General features: G+C 45.0%; 1 protein-coding gene across 1 annotated transcript in view; it reads left to right on the forward strand.

The window, feature by feature from the left end:
• Nucleotides 1–1,913: 1,913 nt before the first annotated feature.
• ITGA10 (integrin subunit alpha 10) overlaps nt 1,914–24,945 on the forward strand; it is a 59,115-nt gene continuing 36,083 nt past the window's right edge. The window contains exons 1-3 of the mRNA XM_083589366.1: nt 1,914–2,251; nt 17,251–17,362; nt 24,113–24,222. Coding sequence (XP_083445492.1) covers nt 2,200–2,251; nt 17,251–17,362; nt 24,113–24,222 — 274 coding nt within the window. The 5' untranslated portion in view covers nt 1,914–2,199. The remainder of the gene's footprint in view (nt 2,252–17,250; nt 17,363–24,112; nt 24,223–24,945) is intronic.

Below are 24,945 nucleotides of genomic sequence, written 5' to 3' on the forward strand. Positions count from 1 at the left end.
AACATTCTCCTTTCCCTTCCTCCCCCACAACAAACACTCTGTGAGGTGAGTGGGGCTGAGGGACTTCAGAGAAGTGTGACTGGCCCAAGGTCACCCAGCAGCTGCATGTGGAGGAGCGGAGATGCGAACCCGATTCACCAGATTACGAGACTACCGCTTTAACCACTACACCACACTGGCTCTCCCCAGAGCCTCCTTGACCTGTTGCTGCCACCTGTTCACTTGCCCTCTCCAGGGGAGCAAGCCATGGAAGGAGCCAGAGGAAGGAGCCACCAGTGGCTCACTCCTTATCCTCTGGTGGATTGGGCCCAGAGGCAAAGCAGGCCAAGTGAATGGGCAGTTGTGACAGTGTCAAGGTGGGTGGGGTGTCCTCGGGCAGTGCTGAGAGAGCATCTTGTCCTCCGCCTGCTCAAAACCTAGATCCAGCCTGGATTGCTGCTCCATTGAATGCTGAGGGCTTCAAGGAGAAGGAAAATGGCTTCACTTCAACAAATGTTTCGAAGTTCCTGCTCAGATTGGACCACTTTGGCAAGGAGTGGCTCGGTTTGGGAGGCCGCTCCCATGCCCCATTGTGCTGACAAGGAGTCCTTAATTCGGGGTTTCGGTTGCACAAAGCTCCTACTCGCTTTCCACACAAACCTTTTAATTTCTTACCACAAAGGAATTTGCAGCTCCAGGGCAACGGCAAAGCTTTACAAGCGGAAGGAAACCGAAAAGCACACACACAAATGTTGTCTTTTACTGACTCGACTGCATTGAGCATAAGAAGAGCTTGCTGGATCAGGCCAATCGCCCATCTAGGCCAGCATCCTATTCTCACAGTGGTTGACATGCTTGTGGGAAACCTGCAAGCAGGACCTGAGCACAAGAACTCTCCCTGCTCTTAGGGTACCCAGTGACTGGTATTCAGAAGCATTGCTGGCTCTGACTTTGGAGGCAGAGCATAACCACCATGGCTCATAGCCATTGATAGCCTTCTCTTCCATTAATTTGTCCCATCCTGCTTTAAAGCCATCCAAGTTGCTGTGGGAATGAGTTCCACAGTCTGTGAGTTCCACAGTCTTAAGTACAGTGGTACCTCGGGTTACATACGCTTCAGGTTACAGACTCTGCTAACCCAGAAATATTACCTCAGGTTAAGAACTTTGCTTCAGGATGAGAACAGAAATCACACGGCGGCAGCGGGAAGCCCCATTTGCTAAAGTGGTACCTCAAGTTAAGAACAGTTTCAGGTTAAGAATGGATCTCCGGAACGAATTAAGTACTTAACCCAAGGTACCACTGTATTGTGGCATTGGTGACACTGGGACAAGCGTCCCCTGAAGTCTATCAAGAGGCCCTGATCCTTGTTTTCATGAATGTTTAGGGAATGGCTGTGATTTTGGAGAAATTGCACTCTACATACGTTCAGAGGCTAACTCATTTTAATTATTCCATCCCACCTTCCAGGGCTGAGACCAGGGCTGGCATTGCCATCAAGTTCCAGGGCTAGACTCAGGCTTGGAGTGAAATGTCAGAGAAGTGTGTCAACTACTTTAATAAAACTAATAAGTAATCAACAACAATGGGAAATGCTTGTCTATAAAAATGAAGAGTGTCATTGAAGATCATTGCCAGGGAAGTTGGGGCTTTCTGCTCCTGGAATGCCTCAGGTGGGAGAATCGGCTGTGCTTATTCAGCAGTAAAATAATTGCACTCTGTGTACGGTCAGAGATGGTTAAAACTTAAAGAATATCAGACAGTGACTCTTGGTCTCTTACAGCTTTTTATCACCATGGTTCACCCACAAAATATGAGCAATTTTCTCTCCATTTTCTGGCATATAATTTGGGTTGTTTTCTACTTTGTGATTTTGGTATCTTTTAAAATAAATAACTTTTCCCTTCCCTCTCTTTTTTCTTTTTCTTTTTTTAAGCGAGTTGCATCTACATGACGGAGGAAGGAGCACAGAGGGAAGGCTGAACGTCTAATTTATTTTTAGCAGCCAATTGGAACTTTTTTCCCGAGATGAAGGAGGGAAAGGGAAAAAAAATTGGTGGTGTACGAGAGAGGCCAGCAGAAGACAGTGTAACCTTTGAGGCTCTGCTGCTTCTGCGAACGCCACCACTCAGCTGCTGAGGCGAGGGTCCAAATGTCCAAACGGCCTCGGTTTTCTTTCGGGACGTCCTGCTACTAGTGCGGATTCTGACTGGAGTGACAATGATGGGGCCATACAGCTGCTCCTGCTACGTCTTCCTTCTCCTGCTACCAGGTACCAGAATATTTAAGCCCATTTTAAAAGACGGAAAGGCTAGGTGGCTGAAGAATTTCTCCTGAAGTTAGGAGAGAACAGGGGGATGGAAGGGGGGCAGCTCTATCAAGATACAGGTTTACTGGATGTCATTAAGGGCTCCTAAGTGGGAGGAAAGCAGAACTGACCCAAGGGGAGACCATGTCTCAATCATTCTGCAATGGACTGGTTGTGCAACCAGCCATTCAAAATTCCTTGTGCCTTCCTTTGGCTTAGCCTCTCTGCAAATGGTAGTAGTAGTAGTTGTTGTTTTTAAATCTTTTTATTTTAAGTGTTTCATTTTTTTAAAAAAGCTGACTCATCAGCAAAAAATCGCTCTCTGAGTGGTTTACAAACCACTACAAAAGAGGCAGTCCTTGCCTTCAGGCTTAGAATCTGAAAGAGACATAGCACAGAAGGAAAATGGTTGGGAAGGAAGAGGTAATACACAAGCTCAGGTTCAAGTTGGAGGCAGTGGTGGCCACCAACGTGAATGGCTTTAAAAGAAGACGGGACAAATTGATGAAGGACAAGGCTATCGATGGCTACTAGCCACAATGGCTATGCTCTCTATGGTTGGAGGCAGTCATGCTTCTGAATACCAGTTGCTGGAAGCCACAGAAGGGGAGAGGGTTCTTGTGCTCGGGTGCTGCTTGTGGGCTTCCCACAGACAGCTGTTGGTCCACGCCATTGTTGCCAACCTAGCAGTTCGAAAGCATACCTTTGCAAGTAGATAAATAGGTACCGCTGCAGCGGGAAGGTAAACGACGTTTCTGTGTGCTCTGGTTTCCGTCATGGTGTCCTGTTGCGCCAGAAGCAGTTTAGGCATGCTGGCCACATGACCTGGAAAAGCTGTTTGTGGATGAACACCGGCTCCCTCAGCCTGAAAGTGAGATGAGCGCCACAACCCCATAGTCGCCTTTGACTGGACTTTACCATCCAGGGGTCCTTTACTTTACCACTCTGAGAATGAGATGCTGAATGAGATAGGCCACTGACCTAATCCAGTAGCCTTCTTCTTATGTCTCAGTGATTTGTCTTAAAAATAATTTGGGTTCAAATCAGTGCCTTAGAGCATTCATACAAGGAGCTTTGTCTCCATATCAGTAATCCCTGTGACAACACTGTGAGGTAGGCCTGAAGCATTATTTTAACATTAGAAATGAAGGTACAGTGGTACCTCGGGTTACAAACGCTTCAGGTTACAGACTCCGCTAACCCAGAAATAGTACCTTGGGTTAAGAACTTTGCTTCAGGATGAGAACAGAAATCGTGCTCCGGTGGTGCGGCGGCAGCGGGAGGCCCCATTAGCTAAAGTGGTGCTTCAGATTAAGAACAGTTTCAGGTTAAGAACGGACCTCCGGAACAAATTAAGTAGGTACTTAACCTGAGGTACAACTGTATTGAAGTGGTGGACAAGATCCAACATCACACCCTGGGATGTTACGGGGTTTCTCCTTCCTCTCTTCTCCTCTTCAGTGCCCACCCACCCAAATCTGCTCCGGAGTTCCCCTACCCTGTGAACCAGATTTGGGGGAGGGGGCTAGGAAGCTGCCGAGGGGAGAGAAGGGGAACTCCTCTTTGACCAAGCAGGATGTCACAACTGGATAACCCCGAGAGATGAAGGCATGACAGGGGCGAGAACTTGTGTCATCTTAAAAAGTAACATATTAATTACGGCATAAAGCTTTCACAGACTACTTCATCATGCATGAAGTGTTGTCCTGACCTATAGGTATAAAGACACATCTTTTTTGGAGGGGAAGCAGGGATTGCAAACAGGTTGGAGGGAAATGAAATGTGGAAAATTATTACCTTGCTCTATGTAAAAGTATATAGCAGTGTTCGCCCACCTGGTGCCCTCCAGATGTTTTGGACTACAACTCACATCAGCCCCCGCTAGCACAGCCATGCTGTAACCCAGCATGTTATGGTTTCAAAGTCCACAATAAAAAGTCACCAATTTAATTTTGGATTTACTCACACAGAGACCACATAAAGTAACCTGGAGGGAGATTAAATAGGAATAGCTTTTGGACAAATAACATGAACGGCCAGCTCTCTCCCAGCTCTGAGTGGGAGACACCTTTTTTCTCTCTCTTTAAGAGGGGTCCTCATTTCCTTCTCTCTGGTTATAATGAGAACTTCATCACTTCTGGTCACTTTTGCCTTCACTGTAGGGTTTCCTCGACAATGTAAGCTCTGCAAGACCTGAGCATGATAAGTTAAAACAGCTTTTCATGTAAATACACTTTGCTAAACCTCAGCTGCTGGATAGCAGAGATCTAGCATCTTGCAGGTACCAGTTGGATTTGCAAAGCAGAATATAAAAACCAATCTTACACAGTGAAGCCAAGTTTTATTTACGTTTAGAAATCAGGTCTGATTGGCAAAGCCGTCCACTGCCTTTTATTGCATTGAGACTGAAAATAACTTTGTTCTATGTTTCCCCAAAACTACATTTCCAGGGGGCTGCTTGAGCCTTGGGGTCAGGAGTTATCACCCCATATCTTTTTTTCCCTGGGGCTTACATACATTGCACATCAAGAATTTTGCACAACTTCTGTTCATTTCAGAGGGGCTTGTTCGGGAGAACTTTCTGAAGGCGGATTGCGTCCCTGGGGGTGAGATCCATCTCATTCCCCACTCTCCCACCCATTAATGGCACCCATAACATCTTACTGGGAGTAAGAACTTGCTTTGTACTACATGGGAACAAAGGAAGCTGCCTGAAGTGTAGGTGCGTTCCCATGATGCAAGACGCAGTGATAACAGCAAGAACCTTTTATTGAGCTACATGACTGGGAAACAGGGGCAAAGCAACTGTTTATATACATTTCTGAAAGCCTGGGCCACTCCCAACGTGATTGGCTGTCTAAACTTCCAAGCTGCCAATCACGACTCAGAGTTCAAGGACCAATGGCAGAGGCCCAAATTCTGAAATGTTCTGTGATTGGACATCATGTATCGAATCAGAACACAGGAGCTCAGGATCCTTAGTCCAGACTCAAGCTCAGGCAAACGCAGACCGCTGAATATATAATACTGCCTTTTCCCTAGCCAGACTACTGACCCATCTAGCCCAGTATTGTTGACACTGACTGGCAGCAGCTCTCCAGGCTATTAGGCAAGAGTCCTTCCCAACCTATACATTTAAAGCTATATCATGCCACTTTAAACTGTTATGTACTGAAGTTCTCACCCTGGGCCAGCAGGGGGATACTGTAGATAGTTATGCAAATGAAGGATCGAAAGTGACGTTCAGTGATTGGATAGTCTTAGAAAGTTGCTACAGTAACGTTGTACTGGAGCTCTATATAAGCAGGCTGACTGAGCCCTTCAGTTCAGTTCTGTTCTGGCCTCTGAATAAAGAAGAGCTGTTTGAAGAATCGCTGTGTCGTCTGATATGCTCACCCACAACTTAACATAAACAGTTATGGCTTCCCCCCAAGAACCTTAGGAAGTGTAGTTTGTTCAGGGTACTGAGAGTTATTAGGAGACACCCCCTCATTCCCCTCCTGCTTTGGATCAGCACAGAGCAGGGCATGCCTCTATTTCCCCAGCTTCCAACCTCAGCCAATAATCCTAATCGTACTTCACCTGTAATTGTACTTCAGATTACAGGTGTGTGGGAACTCATGTGACTGGATGAAATTAAGCTTTTCAACAGCTAGCATCGCAAGGCTAGACTCCCAGTGCCGCCACCACATAATATGCTGGTTTTCTGTGTAGGAGGATTATTTCTGTATGGATTTGATTGCAGGAAGTGTTCCAGGTGAGACGCAGGAAGGGCCACTCATAAGAACATAAGGAGAGGCAGCTGGATCAGGCCAAAGGTCCGGCATCCTGTTCTTCCAGTGACCAACCAGATGCCCCAATGGGAAATCTGCAATCAGGACCCAAGCCCAAGAGCCCTCTCTCTTCCTGCGGTTTCCAGAAATTGATATTCAGAAGCATTGCTGCCTTCAGTGATGGAGGCAGAGCACAGCCATCGTGCCTAATAGCTATCGATAGCCCTTTCCTCCTCATTCTCCATCTCAAGGACATGATTCAAGCAAGTCTCCCACCCTCCTCTGGTCTCTACAATCTGTTTTTCCTCTTTCCCTCCCACGCCTTATTCTTTCTCTCTGTTGACTATTTCTGGACCACTCCCAGCTCTGGAGATGCTGCTAACCAGCTTATTTTTTTTTTTTATTTTTATGAATGGATATTGCAGGCTTCTTGAGAGCCTTCCTTTTGCAGCACCCATTGTGATTTAGCAGGCTTGTTTTTGAAGCTTCCTACATGCCGGGGGGGGGGGGGAGAGGTAGCTTTGGTTTCCATTTATTCCACCAGATCATCTTGTTCTCCACTCCCCCATTCCCCCTCTCCAAATCTATTGACAATGCTAAGGCTTTGAAAAACAGCAAGTCCTTGAAACGTTGCAAAGGATTCTGGGATTCTTCTCTCATATTGTACTTTGCCAGTGTTAAGTATTGCTAATCCTGGCCCTGCCCGAAGAGCTGGAGAGCTTCTGCCAGCCAGTGCTGACAATACTGGGCTAGATGGACCGAAGGTCTGAGTTAGTGTTATGCAGCTTCCTGCATTCCCGTGAAAGGTGGGGGGTTAAGTGTAGGAAAATAAATAAATTAAATTTGCCTGCCTCAAGTCTAAATAGAGAGCAGGATGAACAATGGACTTGACTCAAGGCTAATGTTGACAAGGCTAATTACACCCCCACGTCAGAGAAATTTGCTCACAGAAACAGAGAAATCAGTTGCATTAGAAAAAAGCAAGATTACAGCTACAGTGGTACCTCTGGTTATGTACTTAATTCGTTCTGGAGGTCCGTTCTTAACCTGAAACTGTTCTTAACCTGAGACACCACTTTAGCCAATGGGGCCTCCCACTGCCGCCGTGCCGCCGCCGCGCGATTTCTGTTCTCATCCTGAAGCAAAGTTCTTAACCTGAGGTACTATTGGGTTAGCGGAGTCTGTAACCTGAAGCGTCTGTAACCTGAAGCGTATGTAACCCGAGGTACCACTGTATTAAAATATTAAAATACAGTGGTGCCTTGGTTCTCAAACCCAATCCATTTTGGAAGTCCATTCGACTTCCAAAACGTTCGCAAACCAAGGCTCCGGAAACAATTCCAACAGCCGAAACAAATGTTCGGCTTCCGAAAAACATTCGCACACCGGAACTCTTACGCTTTGCGGTGTTTGGGAACCTATTTGTTCGTCAACTAAGCCATTTGGGAACCAAGGTACCACTGTATTGAGTTAGGTGTGTTGATGGATAGAATAAAAAAGAACTTAACATGATCCTCTAAGACTCACCCCACCTACCAATTTTCTCTTGCTCTGTGAAAAATGAGTTTCAAAAACCAAAGCTCAACAATACCTTTATTGACTCTTTCCATTGTGAAACTGGAAATCCTTGTTCTGGTGGAACGAGTGAGTTGCATGCTGCCCTTAGTGAGTAAACTCTTAGGTCACTACCTCCCACAAGCTCTGGGGAAAGAAGGACACAGAAGCTCATTTTCTTTTTCAGATGGGGATGAAGACTTGGGGAGGAGGGCAAAGTGAAACCTAAAAGAAATTAAGAGCTTAAGAAGAGCCTGGTGGATCAGGCCAATGGCCCATCTCTCCCAGCATCCTGTTCCCACAGTGGCCAACTGGATACTTCATCTGGAAACCCACAAGCAGGATTTGAGCAAAAGACCCCTTCCCCATCCTTCTTGTGGTTTCCAGCAACTGGTATCAAGAAGCAGTACAGTGGTACCTCGGGTTAAGAACTTAATTCATTCCGGAGGTCTGTTCTTAACCTGAAACTGTTCTTAACCTGAAGCACCACTTTAGCTAATGGGGCCTCCCGCTGCCGCCGCACCACAATTTCTGTTCTCATCCTGAAGCAAAGTTCTTAACCTGAGGTACTATTTCTGGGTTAGCGGAGTCTGTAACCTGAAGCGTCTGTAACCCGAAGCGTCTGTAACCTGAGGTACCACTGTACTGCCTCTGACCGTGGAGGCAGAGCATAGCCGTCCTGGCTAAAGGTAAAGGTAAAGGGACCCCTGACCATTAGGTCCAGTCGTGGCCGACTCTGGGGTTGCGGCGCTCCTCTCGCTTTATTGGCCGAGGAAGCCGACGTACAGCTTCCGGGTCATGTGGGACTAATCCGTTTCTGGCAAACCAGCGCACGGAAACGCCGTTTACCTTCCCGCTGGAGCAGTACCTATTTATCTACTTGCACTTTGACGTGCTTTCGAACTGCTAGGTTGGCAGGAGCAGGGACCGAGCAACGGGAGCTCACCCCGCCACAGGGATTCGAACCACCAACCTTCTGATCAGCAAGTCCTAGGCTCTGCGGTTTAATCCACAGCGCCACCCATGTCCCAGCCATCCTGGCTAATAGCTATTAATAGCCTCCTCCTCCTCCTTCTCCATGAATTAGTCCAATCCTCTTCCAAAGCCATCTAAGTTGGTGGTCATCACTGCCTCATGTGGGAGGGAGTTCCATAGTTTAACTGTGTGGTGCATGGAGAAGAACTTTCGTTTATTTGTCCCAAATCTTCTGAGATCCAGCTTTGTTGTATGTTCTTGACTCGTAGTGTAATTTTCTACTCACCTGTTATGTCACCTCATACTTGCATTCTCAATAAAATTAAAAGCCCCCAAACTCAACCTTTCTTCACAAAGGGATTTGCTCCATCCCCTTTTCTGAACTTTTTCCAACTGTGCAATATCCTTTTTGAGGAGAGGTGACCAGAACTGTCCCCAGTATTCCAAAAGCGGTTGCACCAACAATGTAATGTGTTTGAACTGCCTATAACTGTTCCTTGGACTTCTTAGCTGCTGGAAGAATGTAGGGATAGGTGAATCTGCAAATTTTGGTTTCTAATTTTTTTCCATTCTTAAATTCCGTTTTTCAGATTTCCACGTCAGTTTAGGGTGATCTAAAAAAGAAACACCAAGTCCTAATGAAAATTTATGTGCGAATTTTCCCCAGTGTGCATATTTGTATGCAATTTTACCTAATACACTCTTTTTTTTTTGCAAAGTAACCCTCTATAATGTTTAATCTTTAGTATCTTATTTTCAGTACTATATGCACACTTTACTTTGCATTGCTCTTTACTTGGCGTTGCAAAATTCAGAGCTGTGAGAATGAGTGTGGATTTCTCCAAATAAACATATTTTTGTATGCACTTTAATGTTTTTGAAAGCAATTTCTCCTAATATGGTGCATTTTTTGTACGTTTTTTTCACTAATATGTTCATTTTCATGCATACATACTTTTACCTAATACGTGCATTTTTTGCAAACATTCCTTTGTTGGAGAACTGCATTGCAAAATTCAGAGAAGTCGAATTTTGAAGGCCGGCTGTGTTTCGGTTTGTGCATTATTTAACAAAAATGTAAATTTGGTAAGTTTGCCTTTAAAGGCAAACTCAATAAAGACGTTGTGTCCCATCTCTAGCCATAAGGATTCTTTCAATATTCCAAGACAAAGGCAAGACGGATTGGTTTGAATTCGCCCCCTTTAATTGGTGTTTCCAGAAATATGCTTGTGGGCTATGATTCCTTTGACATGCTTTTGCTACACCCACCACAGGAGAAAAAAAGCCATTTTGACTGCTTATGTGAGATCTCTGGGAAGCAAGGAGGAGAGCAAAAGTTTGGGATTTGTGAGGAGAAAGACCCTGGTACCTTTTTCTTTTTTAAAAAAACAAAGGTATTTTAAATTGGCAAAAAGACAGCAATATAACAAAACAAAACAAAAAGTGTAGCAGTATCCTTTCCCCAGTCTCTCTCTCTCTTTCTCTCTCTCTCTCTCTCTCTCTCTCTCTCTCTCCCTCTCTCTCTCTCTCTCACAGACACACACACACACACACCACTAGCATCAGTGGTGACAGCAAGTTATGACTGCTCTGCCCTCCCACACCTCACCGCCATTCCGCCCCGCATCTGCTGCCTGAGGCAGATACCTCACTCTGCCTAATCGTAGGGCCGGCGCTGAAGCTATGCAAAGACCCTATGCCTAGAGAGATGAATTAGGAATGGCTTCAGGACTCCACATTAGGAGCCTCCCAGACCCTGAGATTTCAGGGCCCAAACCTGAGATCTAGGGGCAGCACCTGGTGATGTCACAGGGCAGGCCCTGGAGACATAGGTCAATAGGGACGGCGGGGGAGGGAGCAGAGGAGGACCGACCTTCTACTCCTGGAGTGTCTATGCTACAATTTGCAGCCAGCTCCTGTTGGGCTGAACCTTGCAAGCTGCACGCATGGTCTTCTTAATATATCTATTTATTAAATGCCCCTTACCCACCTGGAGACTCGAGACCTCCACCTGCCACCTGCAGGGGGCCAGGCACACCTGGAGATGTTCAGCTCAGACCTGGAGGTCTGGAAACGCTAAATCGGTGTAAGAAACAATGCATCCAACATTACAGCAAAGTATAGGGGGCACCCCTGAATTCTGGATAACATCGTGTGAATGCAGGTTTTTTAAAAACACAGCAGTGGGAATGCAGTGAGTGTCCAAAGCGAATGCAAAAGTCTAGGCTCTAAGACTGTGCTCACATTCCCAGTAAAGGGCAGTGTTAGCAGAGCCTTAGTCTAGACTTTTGGATTCCCTCCCCTCACCACCAGCAGTTGAACTATACCAGCCAACCTGGTGCCCTCCAGATATTTCAGACCACAACTCCAATCAGCCGCAGTTAAGAGTCCAAAACATCTGGCAAAGGCCAAACTACACGGTACAAACAGCAAGGTTTGCTTTTGAACTTGTAGTGGAGGTTTGCCGGGCACATTCTCCATAACTAAGAAGCCGCAATTTATGATATGAGATATATATATTTCAGCTTCTACCAGTCCATGATTGCTTTGCTTGTTTCCGTTTGGCATTTGGAATCTGGGGCAGGGACAGACAGAGGTGCCATTGTGCGAGAGGCACGGACAGCGACACCCTTTCCATACACATCCACTTGCGAGCCAGGAAACGCTTTGCTCTTTTCTCCGGGGCTTTGCCAGATTCTGAGCTGCCGTTGGGAGGGCAGGACTATTGCTGCTGATCTCTGTTTCTGGAAATCGTTCCCTCAGATACTGGCGATGATGACTTTGACACTACCTGCTTCTGTTTTTCTTCCTTCCTTGCTGACAAAAGCAAAACATTGGCACACTTATTTCCAACAAATAGATTTCGACTGCTTCCATGTTATCTTTTGCCCCAAGCAGAATGCTAGGGACATTAATACTCATTTTCATATGGAAAGCAATTTGTACGATTCGTGTGAAGGCCCTCCAACAATCAGCTATGTATGTATTGTTGGCTAAGCCCAGGTTTCCAACGTGTAAGAGTGCATTTCCTTTGCCACGGAGTAACTGCAGCAATTGGAGAGCAGGATTATATTCATCAGATAGTACGGTTGCTCTGTAGGCTTCAGGTCATTTATTTATTTATTTATTGGCAGTATTTATAGCCCACTCTTTATTGAATGTTTTCGATCCTGGAGCTGGGAACAAAGTAATAAAAATAAACAGAGGAAATCAATATACAAAAATTACAAAATCAAATACACAGGACCAATAAACAACATAACCATTCTATCATAAGGTAAACAAACAAAATTACAACAGCATAAATTAATACTTCCAATTTAACAAAATAATAATAATAAGTCAGATAGTGATGTGCAGGTGGATTTGCTGACCTCCAACATCTCCCTACTGGCCGGGATAGACATCATTCAGGGGTCTTCCCTCCATTTCAGAAATTAAACCACTGCCTTTACCCTGATATCAGATGTTTGTAAAAGAGTGATCCACGGCTAGAGACAAGGGGGAAAGTGAGGCACTCTGCACAAGATCAGGAACACTGCCATTTTTACTATTGTCTCAAATGCACCTGGGCTGCAGGGCTGAAAACTGATTCTCAGGCACAGCTTAATCCTTCTTATAATGACTACCTGCCAGAGGAGAACAGAGAAGGCTTTCTGAGCCAGCCAGAAGGGTAAACAATGTTTTTGCAGGGCCAAGATAAGCTCTCTGTCCAAATTTCAAATACTGGCTCACGTTTGCTCCTGGCCTTCCCTTCCCTCCAGAGTGCGTTCGCTGAGCGGATGTGGGATTGTGCCGGTAACTTGAAACGGACGAAATTTGTTGGGAACTTTGTGAAAGTTGGACTGGAATTTTGGCTCATAAGGCTGTGCCATGGCGGACTCCGGTGGGTGGGTTGCTGTTTTAGCAGCTGCAAGCATTAGATCGTTTTTCTTCTTCTTGAGCAAAGAAATCTCACCCCTCCTCAGCACATACATTCCCAACAACATGGCCGTAGGTTTAGGAGATGCCAAGCAGGCAGATGGCGGTAGAAGGTCTGTGTGAGAGAGTAGTTCCCAAACTGTTTTGAGCAACCACCCCCTTGGTTCCACAAACTCGTGGACATTCAGTTAACGTCAGGGAATGGTCTGGATCTGAAGATTGGGGAATGCAGTTGCAGGCAGATCAATTCCTCTCAGAAGAGGAGGGGGAATACACACCCACACCCACACCTACCTCCAGCATTTTCAGAAGCAGAGAGAGAGGCATACATAGACACAGAAGCTGAACAGATTAGGGAGGAGTTACCCAGCTATGAGATAATGACAAGAGATCCAGAAGGGAGGGGGCAGCTGGGAGACACATCAACTGAGAGTGTGTGGAAACCCCCCTCCCCAGGGACTCAGAGGTCCAAACGTATCAGAGAACATAGGAGGCTGAGAAGGGGAGGAACTTCCCATTGGCGTGCTCCTTGCTGCGGAAGTCAGAAGGAGGATTCAGAGTAGGCAACTGATCTTGCGGAAGGTTTTCTGTTTGTGCTTGCAACATGATACTGTAATAAAATGACTATAAAACTATCAACTGCTCGTTAATTATTATCTGTGAGCTACTGAAGGGTGAAGGGAACTCCCATACTTGACAGTTAAGTGGAATGTTGGAAGATTAAGGCGGATAAAAGGAAGCCCTTCCACTGCATGCAGTTAAACTATGGAATCTGCTCCCACAGGGGGTGGTGATGGGCTCCATCTTGGATAGATTTAAAAGAAGATTGGACAAATTCATGGAAGAGAAGGCTATCAACAGCAACTTCAAAACATTAGCCATTACAGTGGTACCTCGAGTTACATACGCTTCAGGTTACAGACTCCGCTAACCCAGAAATAATACCTCGGGTTAAGAACTTTGCTTCAGGATGAGAGCAGAAATCGCACGGCGGCGGCACAGCGGCAGCAGGAGGCCCCATTAGCTAAAGTGGTAACTCAGGTTAAGAACAGTTTCAGGTTAAGAATGGACCCCCAGAACGAATTAAGTTCTTAACCCGAGGTACCACTTTAATTGCACATTTATTCAAAATCCAATTAAAACATTTTAGTTAAATAATTGAACAAAATTGAAGATCCAGTGATACCAGTTTTTCAAAGTCTGATGGTACCCTGCCAGCACCCCGATTTCTCTTTGTGCTCCCCTAAATAATCCCACGGCCTCCCAGGGGATGGTACCACTCACCTTGGGAATCACTGGTGTGAGGCCATGAGCCCAAGTTCCTGTGATCAACATGTAGAAACAAGTTTCAGCCCACAAAGTTGCTTGTTTATGGACTGACTAATTTTTTAATAATTAGTACAATTACTGCACATATGTCAAATCATAAGCAAAAAATAAGGTAGGTCCCTCCTGTGAGGAGCTTACAGTTTGAAATTTGATCACAAGAGAGGAAAATACCGGTATATATTCTAAAAATGATTTGGATCCTGTTTTCTGGAAATAATGCTTGCTTTCATATAGGGCTGTATCAAACCACCCCCAAATTAGTGGTTCATCCAGTTTTGGAGGTGCAGTTTTGGAGAGGGATGGCGATTGAAGAACACACACACCCCCCACTCAAAACTGCAGCCCCAAACAGTAACCAAAATGATGCTTCCAGGTCCACTACCTGCAAGAGATAGGTGAATTTAGAATAGCTCTTTTCTTTCACTCTCCAAATCCCTTGTCGCTCTTCCTTCCTGCATTGTAGGTGGGGTTGGTCTAGATGATCCTCAGGGTCCCCCAACTCTACAATTCTCTTATTCCAAGCAGTGTCTGCTGGAAATATTTTGACCTGGTAGGGCTGCAATTTTTAACCCGGCCGTTTTCATCCCAGTTTTCATAACTGTAAAACAGTTCCAGTTACAGATAGGTAGCCGTGTTGGTCTGCCATAGTCAAAACAAAAAAAAAAAAATTCTTTCCAGTAGCACCTTAAAGACCAACTAAGTTAGTTCTTGGTATGAGCTTTCGTGTGCATGCACACTTCGTCAGATACACAGTGTATCTGACGAAGTGTGCATGCACACGAAAGCTCATACCAAGAACTAACTTAGTTGGTCTTTAAGGTGCTACTGGAAAGAAAATTTTTTTTTTGTTTTGTAAAACAGTTATTTAGGAAAGTGTGCCGTTCTACACGTGCTACTGTCTCCTCCTCTCTGAAAAAACAACCCGCCAGATTCTCTGCACATCTATGGAGAGGGAAAGAGGGTCCATGCGCGAGGGCTCAAGTATGATTTTCAGACAAGATTGACTCCACAACTCTTATTTGGAAATTGAGCCTTATCAGATGACATAAGTTTCTGAATCCATGTATTCACCCTTTGCCAAAAAAACCCACAGATATAAATGCGAGGAAAATTTTATTCCCGTTGCATGCAGACCCCCCCCAAAAAAAACCTCTGGGGGAAAATCAATTTAACTATTGATTATCCAAAACATTTCTCTCCCCCCTCCACCATTAAAAAACAAAGAATTCCAACCCAGGGGCTGGGGGAGATTTATTTCCTTTGAGCCAGGGCACATTAGAGCATAGCAGAACATATTTGCAGTTCCTGACTCAGTCCTGAAAATGTGGCATAATAATCTCTGTTCATGTACAGGGTTCATAACGCCAGGTGATTTAATGATAAAAAAGGTATTTGCTATAGAAAGAGACTCACAATTGCTTGCTTGCTTGCTTGTTCTCTCTCTCTCTGTCACAAAACAAATACTAAACTAAACCCTCCCCACCCCCCCAGCTCATCAAAATAGGATTGTTGTTTTTCTGGCTTTCAAGGAAACAACTCTAAAAAAGGTAAAGGACCCCTGGACGGTTAAGTCCAGTCAAGGTGACTGTGGGGTTGCGGCTTTCAAGGAAACAGCTCTGAGCATGCTCAGAAGCAGTGTATGATTCTGATAGGCTAATGCAAGCACAGAGGGCTGCTTTTGAAGCATCTCCTGACACCTACATCTGTTGTAGTGGCTGTGTTGAACAGGTCCCATAGCAACAGACAGAGTAAGAGCTTTTCTACTAGGGCTGACTTTCTGGCAGTCTGATCAGTCACATGGTTTTCCAGTTTAGACGGATAGGAAGGACCTCTAGCTATATTTCTGGATTAGGACTGGCTGAGTGATGCAGAGAGCTGATTAGCCAGAGAACAGATGGACAAAAATGCCTCTGTAACTTCAAGGAAGTATAAAACGTGTGGGACAAGAAGTAGTCTGTGGCTTTGAGTTCTGGAGGAGGAATTTAAAAAACAAACAAACCCTGTTTGACATTTTTAGTGGGAGAGCTGTGCCGCAGTTGTCCCAGTGGACTAGGCTCCACTGCCATTAAGGTCTTCAGAGGAAGTTCCAACTCACACCCTATTTCAGGTCAGCTTGATGAGTATGAGCAGCAGGGGCTTCTCTGTGGTGGCACCTTGGCTCTGGAAATCCCTTCCTGAGGACTGAAACCCTTTCTTCTTTGGGGTTTTGTAAAGAGTCTTTTTACAGTGCATTTGTTTCTGCCTGTGGAATATGGGTCTTGTTGCCGTTTATTTTATTACTTTTATTGCTCGTTTCTTGGGGTAATTTTGTAATATTTTGACTCTCTCTCTCTCTCTCTCTCCCTGTGTGTGTGTGTTTTAATGTTTCCATGAGACAATTTGGAGGATGTCAGATAGAAAAGTGGTTCAGTAATGCTTGGGTTACCTTATAAATAATACAAATCACCACACTCCTGTGTATTGGTGACGGCCTGAGTGCTAGCCAATATGTACCTTCCCTAGCCAGCATAGTGTATATTGGCCCTTCTGGCTTACCTTACTAGGAAGTGCCTGAGTCGACTCTCACTCAGGCCATGGGTTTTTTGGTTCTAGTTCTGGAGTGCTGTTTGCAGCCTGCCGCACAGCATCTTTTTCCGTTCAGTTTGCTGCCGTTAAAGTTCTTGTGGGTTATGCATCCTCTGCGTGACCTTCTGCTCATGATACATTTTGGCCAGATTTTCTCAATCCAAGCTGTATTTCCCACCCCGGTGCGGAATAGTGACGTTTGTACTGAGCACACCTCAAAGTGGAAGTGCGTGTGAAAGAAGGAGGACTAGTCTAATCTGCAGGTGGAGCTGGGAAGACATAAATACCTGATTTTGTTTGCTGTGAGAATCCAGTGCGATGGCATTGGGGAACCCCTGCTCCCAAACCTAATGGTGGCCGGTTGGAGTGTCTGTGGGCGTGTTAATGCTGTGAGCCTTTCAATTTTATACTCGGCCCGTATCTATAAATAAAATCATATACTGTATTACAGCATCTCTAGTGACCTTCATTCTTATGAAACCTGAGGTATTGCAATCCACGAGATCTCAATAATTATCACTATTATTTACACCGTTCTCAACAGAAAGTGCTCAGGGCGGTGAACAAAATCATGAAATATAATGCAGACCAAAAACAGATATCAAAACAGACTTCAAAGCAGTATCAATACAACCAGCACTGCCAGTAGAAAAAACATCACGAGGAAAAAAAGGTGTCATTTATTTAATTACTGTATATGTTTAATATGTGTCATTTATTTATTTAAACAGATTTCTATCTCACAATAAAAACCACATATCAGGTGACAGTAATGTAAGTAATATGTGTATATATATTTGTAAAAATGCTCTCAATTTCTCTCTCTCCTTTTCTCAATCATTCAAGGGTTTGGAACTCCATTTAACATTGATGTGAAAAGACCTCAGATCTTCCGTGGCCCACAGGAAGCCCAGTTTGGGTACAAAGTCCTTCAGTACACAGCCCAGGGGCAGAAATGGTAAGTCAAGGCTGGTTAAACCTAACCTGCAATAGCTGTTTTGAATATGACCATTCCTCTCTTTTTTATAGATTGCCACCAAAACTTACATGTACGTGGAAGCTTAAAACCACGGCCTCAGCCTCTTGTTCAATTATCCAGAAACTTGAGGGGAGACATGTCCTTCCAGGGCCGGCCCTACTATTAGACAAATTGAGCTGACTGACTCAGGCAGCTAATTTCCAGTGTCATGAAAGGGCAGCCTACTTGCTGCTTACTTTTTTAAATTTAACATGCTATTATTTCATAAAAGTGTGTTGCATTTTTACTGCTGCCAGGGAGGGGAAGATATGCTGATGGGATTATCTTTAGGCCTCAGGTGCCAAAATAACTTGGCTAGCCTTTGACACTGCAATTTGATGGGCGGTGAGTGGTGAGTGGAGGATTTCCTGCTCCACCACAGGGAGCAAATTGTCTTAGGCCTGTTCTGTCTACAAATATATATTTTTTTGTGGGGTTGGGGGGGCGGTTATATTGCTCCAAAGGAGGGAGGCAAATTAGCACTTTGAGTGCCAAGACGTAAGGGAGTGGAGTATGCCTATACCCTCTCACAGGTTGGGGAAAAAATTATTGAAGGAATTCTTTGCGTCCGTCTTTATAGTGGAAAATCTAGGGCAGATTCCCAGTGCCTGAACACTAACTTGTGCAGGAAGGGACTCTGAGGAACTGAGGCAGATAGCGGTGATGGCATGAATCTAGGCCTAACAGACACAATGAAAACTGACAAAAGTCCGGATGGAATCCACCCTAGAACTCAAACGTGAATTTCCTAATCATCTAACAAAAATATGTAACTTGGTCCCTCAGATCAGCCTTCCATGAATTTGTGGACTGGAAAGAAGACAGTGTAACACCAATTTTTAGAAAAGGAACCTGGAGGGATCCTTTGAAATTACAGGCCGGTTAGCTCGATGTCTGTCCTGGGAAAACATTGGGGTCTGCTGACCCCAGTGTGCACCAACTCTGAAAATGATCTGCACTAGGGATCGTTAGAACAGGATTTGAAAAATAAAACTGCCAATATCATTATGCCGTTATAGAAATCTATGGTGTGACTGCACTAGGAATACTATGTACAGTTCTGATTGCCTCCCTTCCAAAAGGATATTGTAGAGCAGGAGAAGGTTTCAGAAAAAAGGCAGCCAGAATCATCAAAGGAATGAAGTGACTCTCCCATGAGGAAAGGTTGCCACGTTTGGGACTTTTTAATTTAGAGGAAAGGCAAAAAAGAAGTGACATGATAGAAGTTTATAAAATTACACATGGCACGGAGAAAGTGGTTAGAGAAAATCTTTCCCCCCCTCTCATAACATTAGAACCTAGTGGTCAATAACCCAGGTAATAAACTGAAATAGTCATGATCATCATGATTATAAAGATGATTCCTTAAGCATCCCTAGATATATCTCTAAGGGGCGATTTTGAGTGGAATTTTTAACAGAGACTAGGGTACGTACTGAAACATTCAGCGTTTCTTTTCTAGTGGCAGGGGGGCGGGGAGACTATTTGAATGAAGGTTTTGAGGCCAAGGATCTAAGGAATGAAACAGGCAATGATTTCCTGACAAATTGTGGTACCTCAAAAATCTGTCTTCCCGCACCACACCCTTGAGGCCTAAATGCAGGTCTAAAAACAGCCCCCTGTTGCTCGTTTCTGCCTTTCCTCTGAGGCAGCTTCCACCTCTTCTCTGGCTTCCAGACCTCAGTCCTGCGTCAGTCCTGAATCAGAAAGGGAAATTCCGAGCTGCACCAGTGATTTCCCCAATTGTACATCCGCTGGACTTGTTAAAGAACAAAAGAACAAAAGGGAACTGTTGGCAGCACTCGTGCACTTGAGAATAATTCACAGATGGAGAAGAAATTCAGTATATGCCAGACTTCCATATGCTGCCATTAAGGGTGGCCAGGGAACTGGGTCCAAAGATCACATGAAACACAGAGGCACTCAAGAAGAGCCTCTGTGTGCAGCCGCCATAGCTGCTGGTGGGTGTTTGGAGCGTCCCCTGATGGCTCAGAGCCACATGGAGGCTGTCCTGCTGAATGGGTTCACCAGATGTCTGGCCTCCTTAGCTTGAAATGATGCTGTGGGGGAGTTGGAAATGGGATGTCTCATTAATTTATGTTATCAGGGAGACCTGAGCTTTTGACCTGAAAATGGGATTCAGTGTGGGACGCAGGTGGTGCTGTGGGTTAAACCACAGAGCCTAGGACTTGCTGATCAGAAGGTCGGCAGTTTGAATCCCCACGACGGGGTGAGCTCCAATTGCTCAGTCCCTGCTCCTGCCAACCTAGCAGTTCAAAAGCACGTCAAAGTGCAAGTAGATAAATAGGTACTGCTTCATATTGTCAGAAAAGCACTACTAAATGTCTGGGACAGATATAAAGACTTGCTGGAAAATAAAACTCCAAGGTGGCTGTCGCCAATGGAAGCCAAGGCAGTTAAAAAGTTAAATATGGAGTCCAAGTGGCCAAGATACTGGGAAATTTTGGAAAAGGAAGGGGACAAATTGAGATTGCAGAGTTTTGAGAAATTAAAAGGGAAGGTGAGAGATTGGTTCCACTACCATCAAATTAATGAAGCGTTTAAACTGGACAGTAAAATTGGCTTCCAGGTGGAAAAATCAAAATTGGAGACAGAACTGTTAGAACCCAGTACTAAGAATTTGTCCAAAATGTACAATTTGCTGCTGAAATGGAATACACAAGATGAAACGGTTAAATCGGTCATGATTAAATGGGCTCAGGACATTGGTCATAATATTTTGTTTGCTGATTGGGAAAAGTTGTGGACCACCGGGATAAAATTTACGGCATGTAATGCCTTAAGAGAAAACATTATGAAAATGATATATAGGTGGTACATAACCCCAGTCAAGCTTGCAAAGATTTACCATGTGCCTGACAACAAATGTTGGAAATGTAAAGAAACTGAAGGTACATTTTTTCATCTTTGGTGGACCTGCCCGAAGATTAAGGCATTCTGGGAAATGATCTATAATGAACTTAAAAAGGTATTTAAATATACTTTCCCCAAGAAACCAGAGGCCTTTCTCTTGGGTATTGTCGGCCAAGGGGTGTTAAAGACGGATATAACTTTCTTTATGTATGCTACAACAGCAGCTAGAATACTCATTGCGAAGTACTGGAAGACGCAAGAACTACCCACACTGGAAGAATGGCAGATGAAGGTGATAGACTATATGGGCTTGGCAGAAATGACGAGCAGAATCCGAAACCAGGGAAGAGAAGCAGCGCAAGAAGAATGGAAAAAATTCAAGGACTATTTAAAGAAATATCATAAAGTTAATGAAAGTTAGAATGATGTTGGACTGGAAAGTAAATGGTTACTATTAGCAATGGTTAAGACAAGGAAAATAAGGAAGAATAGTCTAAATTTAAATTAAAATAAGGGAAGATTTGCTGAACAATCGATAAGAATTTGGAATACAGAAAGGGGAAGCATGAGGAAGTCGGGGAAGATAGGATATGAAATTAGGATATGAAATGATACATGTTTTTTGTTTTGTTTTTGTTTTTGTATGTTTATGTTTGTTGTATTGTGTTTATATGGAAAAATAAAAATATTTTTTAAAAAAAAAAAAAAGATAAATAGGTACTGCTGCGGAGGGAAGGCAAACGGCATTTCCGTATGCTGCTCTGGTTCTCCAGAAGCAGCTTAGTCATGCTGGCCACATGACCCGGAAGCTGTACGCCGGCTCCCTCGGCCATTAAAGCGAGATGAGCGCCGCAACCCCATTCGGCCACAACTGGACCTAATGGTCAGGGGTACCTTTACCTTTACCTTAAGGTTTGCCAACTGATCCAGGCCTTCTCTTGTGGTGTAGAAAGGTTTCTCAGCTTGGAGATAATGCTTGTCATTCTCTGCTGGTGCTATCCACACTGTTAAAGCTGCGTAGAAGCATAAAATTGTAGAGTTGGTTAGGGACCTAAGAGGTCATCATCTTGTTCAGCTGCCTGCATTGCAGGAACCGCAGCTGCAAGAACTGCTTGAACGGTTGGCAACATTTCCTGGAGTCAGAGCATAGCTGTGACGGCTAGTAGTCATTGATATAGCCTTTTCCATGAATTTGTCCCATCCTCTTTAAAGCCGTCCAAGCTGGTGGGACTTTTCTGCTTCCTGCAGGAGGTTAAAGTCTGCTCCTCCTGTGGTGATCAATTCAACTTCCGCTGATGCATTTAAACTCCCAACAGCACAGGGTGGGTTTCAACGTAAAAATACAAAATAAGATCACAAAATACCTAACAACCCCCCCCCCCAAATAAAACAAACCAATAACCCCCTCCCACAGACACATTTAAAAGGCCATGGATTGTTTAATCAGCCAAAGGCCTGGTTATAGAGAAACCTTTTTGCCTGGTGCCTAAAGATATGTAATGGAGGTGCCTGGCGAGCTTCCCTGGGGAGAGTACTCTACACAGTGGTGAAGGAAGGGGGTGCAGTAGGTGCAGGCCACCCCGGGTGTCACCACTGAGGGGGGTGACAAAGTGCTGGGTGACACTCACCGCAGGGCCTGCAGTGTGCCTGCAGTTGTTTCGGCGCACGCAGGCTCCGCGCTGCCCAAATAGTCCGCCCCCTGCCTCCCCCCCCAGCTGTAGTGCGGCTGAGTGGAAGGAGGCAGGCAGACTCCTGAGGCCCCACGGTGCGCCCCGCTCCTATGGGCGGTGCGCCACGCTCCTAGACACACCGCCCCAGGCGCCCGAGCGGCTTCCTCCACCACTGACTCTACAAGTGGGGATCCACTGCAGAAAAGGCCCATTCTCGTGTTGCCACCCGCTAGACATTTTGTAGAGGGGGCACATGAAGAAGGGCCTCAGAGGATGAACACAGGCTCTGGGTTTTCTCATAGAATTGTACAGTTGGAAGGGACCCCATGGGTCATCTAGTCCAACCCCCTGCAATTCAGGAATCTCAACTAGATCATACATGACAGATGGCCATCCAATCTCTGCTTAAAAACCTCCAAGGAAGGAGAGTCCACCACCTCTCGTGGGAGTCTGTTCCACTGCTGAACAGCTCTTACTGTCAGAAAGTTCTTTTCCCCGAATGTTTAGTCGGAATCTCCTTTCTTGCAACTTGAAGCCATTGGTTCAAGTCCGAACCTCCAGAGTGGGAGAAAACAAGCATGCTCGCTCTTCCATTTTGATGACAGCCCTTAAGATATTTGAAGATGGCTATCATATCTCCTCTCAGTCTCCTCTTTTCCAGGCTAAACACACCCAGTTCCTTCAAGCACTCCTCATAAGGCTTAGTTTCCAGACCCTTGATCATCATGTGGGGGATTGGTGTTATATACTCAAACCATCTCGCCCCAGTGAGCAACCTGGCCTGCTGAATTCATCTCACTGATGAGGAGTGGGGCTGACACGCAGTTGCATCTTTTGATACCTCCAGATATTGTAATATGATAGAACATTGGTGTGATACGCTAAATCCCAGGCAGCACCTTCAGAGGAAAACTGTGGGGAATGCCCTACTTCCCCATAATATATTTCCATCGTATTACGAAAATGAAGGAGGAATCTGTGAGCTTGCTGGCGATGAGGAATCCAGGAATCAGATGCAAAGCTTCACATGATCACTCTGTTTCCCATGGAAAAGGCATCTCAGAGTGGGCGATGGGGCTGCTGAGCTTGGGGGGACTGGCTTCAGTGAGAAAGCGGGGCAGTGTGTCAGAAACACTTTCGATCTCCTCCCCAAACCAAGAAGTGGGTTCTCCAAAACCAACACTTTGGGGGTCGGTGTGCCAGTAATGTATTAGGGATGCCTCCCTTTCCTTTCTCCAGCTTCTTTCCAGAATCATTGAGTGAGTAGATGAGGTGGTGAGAATAGTTTTTGGGACCCCCTGGGAAAGGGGATGGACAAAATGAAGGGTGGGGGGAGGAATGAGAGAGGGGTAAAGTGAGCAGGAGGAAGGAAATGCAGAGAAATGGGCCTCCCTCTTCTCTTCCCTCCCTTTCTCTCTCCTGCACAAACCTCCATCCAACTCTGCCCTGCCAAATTTCACAGTTCATCATCTAGTTTTCAGTACAGTAATAGTAATACGGTGCTTTCAAAAAAAATAAATCCGAACTACTACTCTTCTTTTTTTGCAAGATGTGATTTCCCTCACAACAATCCTGCGAGGTAATGCAGCACATTCACTCTACCATTTTACAGATACAGTGCTAGAATAGAGGGGGTGGCTATTTGCTTGATAGGGCTGCTGTCTCCTTCTCCTCTTTTCTGGGGCAGCTCCTTAAAAGCTACATGGGGTGCAGCAATTGACAGTGTTTTTATAACCCATAAAAGCCAGAGAATCAGTCACTAACATGAACCCATGGCTCCTAATTCCATGTGAAACTCCCGTTGCAAAGAACCATGTTTTACCTGCAAAATTATGCCACAATACTCCAGAAAACAATATACAAATATTGGCATGGTTTCATGTTACTGTGACTTTTAAATCATTTAATGGCATCAGGCAAGATTTTCAGCACCTGCTGAAAACATGTTTGTTTAGACATGCCTATCCAGAATGTTGACATGTTTTTTTTAGCTTACCGTTGATTTTAATTATTATTTGAATATTATGAATGGCTCTTTTAAACTGTGTTTTATTGATTATTATTTTTTGTAAACCGCTTTGAGTTTTCTTTTTCTTTTTATAGTCAAGTGGTTTATACATTTAATGAAATAAAGAAATCTCAACAGGATGCTGGTGGGGGCACCTTGGGATGGGACGGCAGATGACAGAAAAGGTGACGTTTACAAGTGCATTGTGGGAGAGAGGAACAACTCAACGTGCGCCAAAGTCAACATAGGTAGGTAATGTCGTCATTGCTGGGAAGTACTTGCCCTGCCTCTGCCCCATCAGTTTCAGAACTCATACTGTTGCTGGGATTGGATGGCTTAAAGGTTTTATTCAGTAAGTTAGCACAGTGTCCCAAAAACGAGTCTAGAAGTTAAAGTTCATGAGGCACAGCAGGTAAGCTAAGATGTTGTTCCAGAAATTGGGACACCCAATGTCAGGGGCTAGACTGAGGAGAAATGGTGGGAACTGCCCCCCCTCCTGCACCTTCCCTAGAAGAGGAGGACAGTATAGATTTAGATCAGTGGTTTGCAGAAGGTCTTAGTTCAGAGGCTGCAGGGGGGAGAAGCTGGGAAATACTGGGAGAGCAGCAGGGGATAGACAGCTAACAGACTGAAGTGTCCCTTGAAAGCATTCCTGACCCCCCCTTCTCCCAGAACAAGGTGTGCCTTGAGAGTAATAGAACAGAAAACTCAGAGGCAGAAAGCACAGATCAGCCGCGCAGGGGTGATGTAGAATAGGAGGGTCTGAGGGGGTGGGACTTTACTTGGAGCAACGCCATTAACTAAGAGAGACTGCATTCCTTCGTCTCTCTCTGTGAATATTGAATAAACTACTTGGTAAGAATTCTTTGTGTTTTTCCGCTTCTTGGCATCCCACCGTGAGAGGGATAGGATTCCCTGAAGCCTTGACATACACGCTGTGCTTCCTTTTCGAAGAGAGGGACAAATACAGC

This window comes from Podarcis filfolensis (assembly GCF_964270895.1).
Source record: "Podarcis filfolensis genome assembly, chromosome: 16".
Lineage (NCBI taxonomy): Eukaryota > Metazoa > Chordata > Lepidosauria > Squamata > Lacertidae > Podarcis > Podarcis filfolensis.